The following is a 12,484-nucleotide window of genomic DNA, read 5'->3' as shown; positions in this document are numbered from 1 at the left end:
GCTGTCAGCCTGAATCATATTCCTCACCAATCTAAGTATGTCGGTAAATATTTTTAAGCATAGCCTAAGGCTATTGGAGACCATGATGGACTAGAGATGAGACTGAAACATAAAATTTACATCCAATCACAAACTTCTGCAGAGTTCAGGGGAGTTTGATTTTGGTCCAGATCTATCTTTATTCAGGGAGGAAGAGGAATACAAATCAAAGGTGCTGCCAATTTTATTCTGTTCCTTGGCTACCAATGGATGTTCTATAACTGATAGTACAACAGTCCTGGATGTTAAGTACATCCCTTTATGGTGCAATTAGTTTCTACTTATCTAAGGAGTAAGATCAATGATGCAGTAAAGAAACCATGTTTTAATCAATACAGAAATAATTCTCAAGGTCAATCCTTGGCCCATAATATCTCCTTATAATTATTTTTTCACTTGTGTTCTCACATCAGCTATTAACGCAGTACTTTTCATAATGTCAGCCCTACATCTCTACATTCACGCTATTCTCCCTCTCACTCCTACTGTCCCCTTAATGTCTTTTCCCTCCCAACGTGCAGCTTCTTTCATCTTGCTACCTGACTGACCTTAGTTTACCATCTGTAAAGAAAGTCTAAAAATATTTCTCTTTTTTTTTTTTTTTGCTGTCATGCTGCAAGATCACTGGATGGTAGGACCCATATATAAAATGCCATATTTTCTATTTCTTTATATGAAACTTGCAAACCTGTAGATTGTGGATTTAAAACAAAAAGACCCCCCCACACACAAATGCTCATCCTTAATTTTAACTGATCCTAAAAAGTAGACAAAAACCCTTTTAAATAAACCAGTTGTTCCTGATGACTTGCATCAACTTCTTGAAAAATCCATTTGTCTACATTTGGGGTTTTTTTCTGAACAAAAAGGTAACAAAAATCACCTTGTGGATCATCATTACTGGAAACCAAACCACAGTGAAAACCTCTCTTTTCATGCAGATGAACTGTATAATGCAATAAGCATAAACAAACTTAGTATATCTAAAACTGGATGTTTATTATCTACAATAGGAACTAGGAGACTTTATAAAGCAAAATAACCATGATTTTATATTATGTATTTTGGACAGATCAAGGCAACGGTCTTCGTAGACAAAGATTCAGAAACAGAATAAGCTGTAAAAAATAGTTTGCTATGGCATCGTCTTCTTTTGTTAACAATTACTTCCAATTTCTTTCATATAGCCCTAACACAACACCCATAGATTTTACTGGAAAAGAAACCTTTTCTGATTGTTTTTAATAGGAATCAGGCTCTCCATTTTAACAGAGAACCTTGATAACTCAGTTATTATTAAAAAAATTGAAATATACAGACATGCAGCACCATCTACTGGATTAGTGCATCTGTCAAACATTTATACGTGTATGTTCAGAATATATTTCCACAGGCAGAAGGTGAGAAAAAGCTGCACTCACCAAAGCTTATTACAGTGATTTATTTAGTCAGCATCAGGCCTGAGATAAATCCATAGGCATGGAATTTCCAAGAAAATCTGGAAATAATAGTCAGTGATATTTTCAAAGTATTCTATAAACATTACACATGAACATCACATTAAAACACATCTATTAATGTTGCAAATCAAGCATTCAAAACTGAAAGGGAAAAAAAAGCAGGCACCCTTACTCTTGGCTGCCATATTCAAATGTTTTTAATTACAGGATGGCGTACCATCTCTTTCCACTAGTCCCCTGCTCCATTGTGATGTGATTGCTTTTAGCCCTTGAGCTGGTTTGGGCATCTACCACAGTGCATGGCATAGACATACCTTGCATATGCAAAGTGTAGGTAAAATTGCTTTCAGTAATGGCTGGGAATACTGACCACTTCTGCTGATCAGATCACAAGGTCCAAAGTCAGGCACCCAGACACTGAAGAACATGCCTGTAATCTCTTACCTATGAAAAGGTTTGGGTGAAACAATCTGCCCAGCTTCACAGCAGAACACAATGGCAGAAGCAAGGACAGAAATTCTGTCCTGGAAAACTGAATTAACTGCCCTAATCACGAGATCACTCTTCACCTTCCTGCAATCCTGTCCCACTCACAAAATGCCTTTCAATTTATGTAATTTATGCAATAAGCCAGACAGATCTTTTGCAGACAACATCTTCCTTCACTAAGAGCCCTGCTCCAACCCCAGCCCCAGAATAGGTTCATCCCACAAAATCAGAGAGAGATTCAGTGGGAAAATTGTATGCAATCATATAATTAAAGACAAAGAAGCTTTCACAATAAGAGTGCAATACAAGGACTGATGTACTGGGAATTTTACATTTCCAAAAAGAAATTTCATTCCAAGTCAAAAAGTCAAATAGGAATTTTTCCCTGGGTGGGAAATTAGGATAGGAAATGGAATTTTTCCAGTATTTCCAGTCCCACCTCACTAGGCTTCCACGTCAACAGACTGCCCCAAACTGGGGGAGGGGAAGGCCCAGTTCTATAGTAGCATCCTCCTTCCCAATCCATAGGTCCTTTAGGAGTTACCAAATATACAGGACAGATAGTTTTCTTACTACAGCAGCTGTTGCAGTAAACTCAGCTCTTCAGTCCCAGCTGGAGTATGCTCACTGGGGACAGAATCTACAGCAAATTTAGCTGCTAATATCTAAGAAATCTCTACTGAGCATGTGCAAACTGTAATTGTTCACAAATTTACGGCTTGGCCAAATTTTCTATGAACAGCAAAAGCCAGTTCTCTAACAAAATAGGCCTGTCATATAACTCCCTGACCCAAAGCAAAAAGGTGCTAGGTTTTTGTTTGGTTGTTGTTGTTTTAAAGAAATAAAGTGCCAGAAATTTTAAGATGAGTGGAACAAAATATTACCCTTTTCCTGTTTTGTGGAACCCGTTTTGGCTGAGGTTGAAATACAAAATTACACACCTAGCCTCAAGACATCGCAAAGCTTGAGTCAGGCCCCCAAAATAATAAGATTAAAAGATTGTACGGTAGGTTTTTTAATCTTTCTTCTGTCTGATGAGCCTCTCCTACTTATTCCCAGCATATGTGTGTCATGAGGAGTGGTCCCACCCTCACAGATGTACTGAACAGGTGGTTCTGCGGTGTTGGAGGACCTTCCCCCCACACTTCTGCTTTTACTGGTGATTCTCCCCTCACCACCAATTCAATCCTGCTGTGTTAATCCGGCAAGGCCTACACTCTTTATTCTGTTTCTACATCAGTTTTGCCTCCTACATCAATGCTAATTCCCACATCTGCCCCATGCCACTCTAGCTCTGCCTCCAACCCCATTCAGCCCATCAGATCATCTCCCACCTCATCAATCCTACCCCACTCGGGATCTCTTTGTCAGCCTTATCTTGAGTTCTCTCAGTTCTCTATCACCATCATCTCACTTGGGGGTAACAAGGTCCCTTTCTCTCTGCTCTAGAGTGGGTTTGCACGGATGCAAATGGAGGGGACACAAGAGCCTTCTGCTGAGAGGAAGGGTCCTTGTATGAAGAACGTGGGGCTGTTGAACACAACAGCAGATCGAGTTTGCGGGCAGCCCCGATTGCTCAACTTACCCTGCAGAAAATGACGAGCAGGGCAAAGCCTTGACAGGGCAGGAGCTTCCTGCATTTTGGTGTGAACAGCTCCAGCCCTGGCCCAAATGCTGGAATCAGGAGGAATTCACAGCAGTTGGCACTAGATCAGGCTGAGGCAGGCAGCCGGCAGTTCAGCCCCAAGAGCTGGCAACGTCACCAGTCTCTGAAGGCAAACTCTTATCGCAACAATCCCAACAGCAGGCTGCGAGTCTGTGACTTGCATCAGCCACAAGCGCGCGGTTTGGGAAGAAGACATCACACAACCAGCTGAGGCTTCGACAGCTGGGAGGGCGGCATAATAAATGTGCGTGTGTGTGTATACGTGGGTGTGTGGTGTGGTATGTGTCTGTATGGGTGTGGGGTGTCTATATGTGCGGTGTGTATTCGTGGGTAAGTGTATATGTGGTATGGTGTGGTGTGTATACATGGGTGAGTGTATATGTGGTGTGTGCAAGTGGGTGTGTAGTATGTATACATAGGTGAGTGTATATGAGGGTGTGTGGGGTGTCTATATGTGTGGTGTGTATACCTGGGTGAGTGTGTATGTGGTGTGTACAAGTGGGTGTGTGGTGTGTATATGTAGGTGAGTGTCTATGTGGTGTGTGGGTGTCTGTGTGGGGTGTGTAAGTGGGTGAGTGTCTATGTGGCGTCTATGTGGGTGTGTGCATGTCTGATCCAGACACCTCCCCGTCCCCGTATCGCAGGCAGCCCCTGGTAGCGCTGAAGCCGCGGGTGTGGGTAGATGCTGTGTGGAGCGTCCACTCCCACACCCAAGCCCGCACCGCGCCCTGCAGGGGGAGGGGCCGGGGCCGGAAGTACAGCCCTTCCCGCCGACTTCCGGTTCGGACTGTAACCAGGGGAGCCCGTTGCCAGGGCGCCGCGGACGCGGGGGGAGGGGCCGGGCGGGCCGTGGCTCTCCGCAGGCCGCAGCCATGAGCGGCGCTGCCGGCGACAGCGGTTCGTCCGCTTCTGTCCTGGCCGAGCTGGACTGGGACGACGGGTTCGCCATCCCCGTGGCCAGCGTCGAGAACCAGGCGCTGGAGGACGAAGTGAGAGCCGGGTCGGGCCCACATCCTGGCACGTGGGCTCTTCGGCCCAGACGTTTGGCGGCTGGCGACGCTGCCTCTTCTCTGCGGGGCGGGGAGCGGAGCCCGGGGGAACCTCCCCGGCGGGTGCGACGCGCTCGGGGTTGTGCCCGTGCTCCCGCTGCGGATAAGCGGGACTGCCCGGCTGGAGGGTCTTCCCGCTCCCCTCAGGGTCGGACATTGCTGTCTTTGGGGCCAGGAGGGAATTTGACCCCCCATCAGATGGGTTTGGGCGGGGGTTGCCTTCCTCTGTAGCAGGCGCGTGGCCCTGGCCCAGCCCCTCTGGCCGCATGAGCACCATCCCCAGAAGCAGGCGGGCAGGTGTCGGGTCGGATCTCCCACTCAACCTAGGGCAGGGTCCGTCTGTGTTGGGTGACGGTTGACAGCATGTAGTGGATGTTTTGGACAGGGGTGATCCTGCCTCAGGATCTGGATGAGCTCTGGAGGCCCCTTCCAGCCGGAGGGCTGTACAACGGTGTGATTTTTGTAGTACTGTCGGCCTCGCGCCCTTTGGCATCACATTCATGTACTTGGCAGCAGATGGGCGCTGGGCTCGGTCTTTATTTGATGCCATCTGCTTGACTAAAATGAACTGTTTACAGCTGCAGAAGATGCAGAAGGAAAAGGCCAACCTACAGAATCAGCTGACCGACTTGGAGGAGCGCAGCGAAGCAATGACCTCGCATTTGAAAAACGTCAGGCAGGAGTTCAGCTTCACCCAGGTAAATGGTCGCTGCTGCTGGATCCGGCCTGCCGGGTGGAAATTCTCCCTCGTTTCATTCGTCCGTTTTGTCCAAATCAGTGTCACCATTTGTGAAAACTCTCGTAACCTGATCTTCCAGGACTTGGCCAGGAAATTAGGACAGCCATATCTGCAATGTCTTGTTTAATGGCCTTTAAAAAAGATAACGGAATACATCAGCACACACAGTAGGAAGCTTGAAGGAGCAGATTTAGCTATCTGTGAGGACTCGCGGGGCCAATGGTTAGATGTGTGTGGTCCAAGAAAAATAGAAGTTTACTTCAATACAACACGTTTGTGCTGATCAAAGACAGCTAGCTGTAAAATGCTGAAGAAGACTTAGATCTGGGGTTTGAAAGTGGGGGAAAAAAAGCTAAGTTTCTGTTTATACTCTAAGACATCTGGCTAAGACAGGCCCAAATTTCCAGGTCTGTGTAGAGTTGCTTTGCAGAATATGTGTAGCTGTGACCTCCACGGTTATACTGCATTAGGGAATGAGGTTGTTTCCTGACAAGCCAGAGTATAAACCAAACATAATTTTTACAGGTTACTGTTGCACTCAGAACACACAGATATGACTTGATACAAGATAACCAATAATTAAATAAAAAAGTTCTTTTCTGCAGAGTTCATATAAATAAATGCTGTAACTTTGCGACAGGACCAGAAGTCAGGAAACCTGGGAGCTCCTTCTGAAGTGACTTAAAAAATACTTATGTCAAGAATAATTGCACTGATCTCAGTGGCATTACTGGTTGTACATTATTATTGGTCAGTTCAAAATCAGACTCGTGGACTCTTGTTTCCTAGCCTGCCACCTAGTATTTATGTGTTCTTGGGCAAAACATTAACCCTTCCATTCAATTATTTTTCCCATTTGAAACATTTAATACTATTTAAATACCATATAACTGCTTACAGATGTAACCCCCCCCCAAAAACCAAAAAACCCCCACAGCGCTGTATGTTAAACTCAGCTGTGCAAAGTCCAGCGCATGCCCAGAAAAGGCATTGCATTAGTTGAACCCAGCTCACCCAACATCTGTATAGATTGGGTCCTTTGGTGGGGCTCTTTTATCTAATAGGTGATTTAATTTAATTAAAGTGCCAAAAAGCCTCACTGAAGTGTCCGATCTATACAGACACTGTGGAACCGGGTCCAACCAACACACTGCTTCTTCTGGTACAGCATGTTTTGGAGGATTTTTTTTACGTCTGGCAGCAGCCTATGTAAAAGCACTTGAAGAGACTGTATTTGAAAGTCACTAAGCACAGAATTTCTATTCTAATATTATAAAAGCCTTTGTCTGTCTGCCTGCACTCTGATTGGTTCTCTCTTAATTTGCATTCTGATTGGATTGGAAACAACCAATTAGAGTGCTCCAGCAGCATTCTGGACAGGTGGCAGTGGCGGTGTTCCGCTACGATGGCGGGGATGGAGCAGGGGCACAAGGCCAGTGCTGCTGGCCTTGCCCCTCCCCCTGGCTCTGCTCCCTGGAGGTGGTGGCGATGGAGCAGGGAGGCAAGTCCCCAGACCAAAAGAGGTGTGTGGGGAGCAAGCCCGGCCCTGGCCCTGAAGTGGCAGGGGGTGGAGTGGGGGGCAGAATTGGGCCCAGCCCCAGCCCTGAAGCGGCAGGCTGGGTGGTGGGGAGAAGTGAGCTCGACCTCAAAGTGGAACGGGGTGGCGCTGGACATGGGCCTATGTCCCTGCTGCCCCCCCCGGTCATTCTTATGGGCAATTTGCTAGTTCTTACATAATAAAGGGCTTAGTCTGTCTGTCTGTCCATTACACTCTTGGAGCACTCTGATTGGTTACTGAAACAACCAATCAGAGTGTGGTGCGCCGCCATGACAGCAGGTTTGGAGCGGGAAGTGAGGCCAGCAGTGCTGGAGGTGGCGGTGGTGCGGAGTGCTGGCAGAGGGAGGTGGAGGGGACGACAGGGCAAGCTTCCCCCTGCACCCTGCTCCTGGGAGGCAGCGGCAGCAGCACGGGGTGGTGGTGCTCTGTCCCTGCCTACCCCTCCACATCATTCTTGATGGGCAATTGGCTAGTAGTAGTATATTTTACCAGTACCTCACTCTCTGATGACATTTTAGCAGCTTCATAATGTTATTCCGGCTACATTAATCTTTAGAACTCCATCTGATAAAAACACAGCTTGGTCCCCTGGGATCGCCACGAAGATTTCCCTTCTCTATTATGGATGAGAGCCTCATTCGAAAGGCAAAAACTGATTTGCATCCCTACTGGAGAACCTTCAGAACAGTACTGAGTACCATTTGGTATATGGCTAAGAATCCATGCCTAATTTCTCCAAAATCACTAGGCAATTGGGGGGGGACTCCATTTTGAGTTGGAACACCTCAAGGAGGCCCAGTTTTCATAGCTCAGAACTTTCTGAAGATCACCCCCACTTTAAGGGATACAAAATTGTGCCCCACAAATTGCTAGTTTGAAAATTCAGACCTGTAACTTCAAATGAATTCCTGAGATAAACTCAAATAATGAATCTGTGATGCATCCCAGGTGATGGGCTCTGAGAGGTTCGTAGAAGGCTTTTCTGCAGCTGAACAACCTCTCAGTTTTAATGTGTTAGATGGCAAATTTTAATTAGCCATCAAAGTGGAGAACACCATGTGCTCTCTTCTCCCTTAAGAGCAAGGCTCCTAGTAGGTAAGAGATTAGGTATTGTACAGGGAAAAATATATTAAAGCAATTTTGCCAGACAAAGAGAGGCACCCAGCTGGCATGTGGCAGCATCAGTGTCTAATCCATCTCTCATCTCAAAACAATAACATACTCTCTGTTGCTGCGCTTCCTGAATCAGAGAGAGAGCTGGGTGATGAAGATACTTAGTTTGAATATAATTATTTTTAGTCTTGTTTGGTTCTGAACTGCAGAATAGTGGAATAATGGATTCTGTGTATTGGCTGACGTATTCTTAATCACTTGAGGTAGAGAGAGTTGATCTGTATATACAGAGAATAACACAGCACACTAGATTTTTATATTCATTTCATATCTTACAGTCCAAATGCTAGTCAAGTCAGTGGCTAGTCAGTTTGAGTTCATACCAGTGGAATTAGGGTTTTTAAAACCTCAGTACCATATTTTGTTTGTTTTACAATATTCCTACGTGCAAATTCCATAATTTGTATTTGATTTGAGTTCTTATTTTGGTTTAAATAGTAAAAATGCTAAAAGTCTGTTATCTACCCCATGCAAAATATTAAACAATATTATTCTTTAGTCACTTTACAGAGCCAGAGAGAATGAAATTGAAACTGAAAAGCACTTTAAATCCGTTGCTGAGAGAGAACTTGGACGTCTCAAAAGTGAGATTCAACGGCTGGAAAATGAGATGATTTCCTTAAGAGAAAAGAAAAATAATCAAGAAGTAAGATTTTAAGAGTTTTATAATACAGACACTGACGATTTATCTCTCAGTAGTTTTCTTGCTTTCATTTGTTGTTTCTTTAGACAAATGGAGTTACCAGACACTAATTTTAAGAACAGTTCACCTTAATGGAGCCATAACATTTATGATATACCACAAATATTTATGACTCAGTCCTTCAGGCCTTGCTCAGGAACATGCTAGGAGTGTTTGTCTCGTTAAACCTGGTCCATTACTGGGCTTAAAACTTAAGATGTAATTGTAGGTTTTTACATTCATTTGGGAATAATTCTTCTAGCCTGCTTTTGGTTGCAGGGACCTTAGCTATGAGTGTGAGGTAAAGCCTTCTTGTAGCACAGCTCAGAGGCAGCTACTACTATCAAGTAACCAGGGTGCCATGGCATTTTATAGACAAATAAAATAACAAGTCCTTGCCCTAATGAGCGCGCTCCATAGGTTGGACAGAAGAGAGAGAGAAAGTTAAAGAATAAATCCACTGAGATACCTGCTTCCCACCTGCAGGAAGTCTGTGGGAGTGAGGCCACTGAGCACCTAAAAAAACCCCCTGCCAAACAAAGGCAGAGAACTGGCGTTCAGACAGAGATAAATAATGACAGTAAGACAGATATGCTGAATGCTATAAATGCATACTTATACACCACTACATTGTTAGTTTGTCTAGGTATTTCTCTTTTATTTTAAATACCCCTATCGTACTTTAAAGGATGAGCATGGTTTCAAATACATTTTTGTTTTGTCGTCTGCAAACAAATAGTAATTGTGGCAGTTAAGAAATGCACTATAAAAGAAATAAATGCATTGTTCTCTCTTCTTTTCTTCATACTATTATGCCTTTTACTTTAAGCTGGCTTTCTTCGTTCTCCTTTCTTTTGTTAAATTTCTGTCTCTCTCAACAGCCAGAACAACTGAGATCCTCCTCCTCCTCCTGGCTGTACACTTGAGGCTGTATTCTGCTACACACATTCACATTAGGGCATCTCCCAGGAGTCACTCGGGATCGCTTGTAAAGCATTATTCACTGTACAGAAGGATATCAGAATCTAACCCTTGGATTGTGAGGGGTGAATTGCATTGGATGAATCTCTTACCCAGTGTGCATTAACACTACATATTAGGCATCATATTGCAAAGCTTTACTTACCTCAGTTTAAGATAACTTATTGCTGTGCTTTTTTTTTAACACCCAAACATAAAGTGGCCATAGGAAAGAAACTGATCTGCCCAACAGCACTGTCAGAGACCTTTAAATTTCTAGATTCCAACAGTGTGAATTGTCTGCTTTAATTTTTGTGCTCAGCATATTATTAATTACAGAACTTTTATTTCAAATGTTATTAGAATAACATTTTCAAAACCACTCAAAAGTTGGAAGCCTTAAGATGCCAGATGAACTGGGATCATCAAGCTTTAGAGGCTTGGTTAGAGGAATCAGCTCGTAAAGACAATGATGCAGTCACCATCCAGAAGTATGCCCAACAAGATGATGGGAAATTAAGGGTATGTAGATCTAACAAAACATTGTATTAAAGCTATAATTATTTTTTAACGAAAGAAGAAGCCATTTATAGCATCCTGCCGTGCCATCATAAATTAATGGAACTATAAGTGAAACCCATGTTAAAAGTTCAATACATAAGTTTTTTGTAAGGGGTTAACTTGCATATTTTGAAACTAACCAGAGTGTATTTGTTTTGATGGATAAGTGTTAAATTTTTATTTTTTCATATATAACAAAAAAGTAGATTAATATTTAATTATGGCTAATTATAAGAAAACTGCAGTCAGTTTCAAGAAGAACCTCTAACTGAATTTAACAGGGAGTTAACCCTCAAAATCCATGACATGATATGACCCTCCTGAAAAAAAAGTATAATTACTTTAGATGTTCCAATTGGAATAATTGCTTAATATCTTGAAGGATGAAATAAGCAACTATAATAAAGCTGACAGGAACGATGAAACCCTGTCATTAAATATAAACTAGACTCATTAAGCAATAGGTGCAAAATTCATAAAGGTTGTCTAAAGTAGAACATTCACTTAGAAAAAATCTTTTATTGATTAAACTTAAACATTCTTTTCACAGTGTTCAAATAAAAAATTAATTTATCACCATCTGTACTGAATGAAACACTTAACCCAGACACCTTAGCTTGCAGAACTAGTCACAATGATCTTTGATATCACATTGATAGCACACAAAATAATGAGTATAGGATCCTTGCAGAAGCAAACGCTTGCAAGAGTGAGCCCATCGCTTTTTATCGATCTTGAACAATACAGACCAGAGGCTCAGGAGCTTCCTATTTAACCAAGGCAAAGCTTTGTATTTGTTTCTAATTCAATATCTTAACGTTTACATCATTTCATTTCAGGTGCTGACTCTACAGATAGAAAAGTTGACCATGGAAGCTAATCAGAAACGCAAAAATCTTGATAACGAGCTTACAGAAACCTTAACTGCTCAGGTGCGTACATAAATCAAATGGAAACTTAGTCTACCTTATGTGGGGCATTTACATCATTGTTAATGAGGCTCCATTTTTAACAGATTGAGCTGGACAAGATAGCTGAAGATTTTCGCAGAGTTCACCATGAAAGGCAAGAACTTATCAGACAGTGGGAAAGTACGATAGAGCAGATGCAGAAAAGAGATCAAGAGATAGATCACTTTGCTTTGGTATGGCTATTGATCAGAATTTGATTTGCATAAAAATTGGGCCTGACCTTGCAACAATGCAACCAATAGGAGTTTTACTGTTGACTGAAATCGGAAAAGAATTGGAATGATTAATTTTAAGGCTTTCTGTTTTGCTCATTGTTCCTTTTTATTTTTAATAAGTTCTTTCAAACTTGACAAGTATTGCAGAAGATCCCCTAGGTAAATGTTCTTAGATTTAAGGGATGTCTGTCTAGTTCAGGGGCAGGCAAAATACAGCCCACAGGCCAGATCTGGCTCTCTAACTGATTGGATCTGGCTTGTGGGCAGGTGCTTACCAGTTGATTGCATCCAGCCTGTGGTACTCCACATGGGGCCAAGCCCTGCACACTCCCACCTGGGGCAGCCCATGCCATGTTCCCGCTTGCCAGTGCACACAGATTCCCAGCAAGGCTGCTTTCAATGTGGTCACAGACCCCTAGTACTGTTTAGCTCCTCCTCCCCTCAACCCCTGGTGGCTCCTCCTGCCCTTGCTGTGCCACTCATGGGAGGAGGGAGCACAGGGGAGCTGTAGGGATACATGCCAGGCACCACATGCTCAACCGGGGGGGGGGAAGCTCCACCTGGGTGGTTCATAAACTAGCATGTGGGGCTCCAGTTCCTGGCTGCCTTCCACCCACTCAGCTGCCTGCAGGTGGGCGGGTAGAGTGGGTGGAAGGCAGCTGGGAGCTGGAGGCCAAATAATACTTGGGTGCCTGCAGGTGCACTAGGAGCAGCCCCACCGAGAAGCTCTGTGCACTGGCCAGGGAGGGCAGGAGCACAGCTCGGTCTGTCCCACGGGGAGCAAGTGCGGCTGGGTGGAAAACTACACCTTCACCACCTGGGCGAGCTCTGCTTCATGCGTCCCCTGCACACACCCCTCCTCCCACTTCCGGCCGGCTCCCAGGACCTAGCATGTGAGCAGCTCCCCACCTACCCCTCACCC

General features: G+C 44.1%; 1 protein-coding gene across 1 annotated transcript in view; it reads left to right on the top strand.

Annotated features, from left to right (window-relative positions):
- The first annotated feature begins 4,491 nt into the window (after nt 1–4,491).
- CCDC39 (coiled-coil domain containing 39) overlaps nt 4,492–12,484 on the top strand; it is a 41,327-nt gene continuing 33,334 nt past the window's right edge. The window contains exons 1-6 of the mRNA XM_019503346.1: nt 4,492–4,643; nt 5,282–5,401; nt 8,673–8,819; nt 10,179–10,337; nt 11,216–11,308; nt 11,392–11,520. Coding sequence (XP_019358891.1) covers nt 4,527–4,643; nt 5,282–5,401; nt 8,673–8,819; nt 10,179–10,337; nt 11,216–11,308; nt 11,392–11,520 — 765 coding nt within the window. The 5' untranslated portion in view covers nt 4,492–4,526. The remainder of the gene's footprint in view (nt 4,644–5,281; nt 5,402–8,672; nt 8,820–10,178; nt 10,338–11,215; nt 11,309–11,391; nt 11,521–12,484) is intronic.

The sequence above is a fragment of the Gavialis gangeticus genome, unplaced genomic scaffold (assembly GCF_001723915.1).
Source record: "Gavialis gangeticus isolate Ggan-Ray unplaced genomic scaffold, GavGan_comp1, whole genome shotgun sequence".
NCBI lineage: Eukaryota > Metazoa > Chordata > Crocodylia > Gavialidae > Gavialis > Gavialis gangeticus.
Note: the sequence above shows the minus strand (reverse complement) of the source record. Positions and strands in the feature narration are given on the sequence as shown.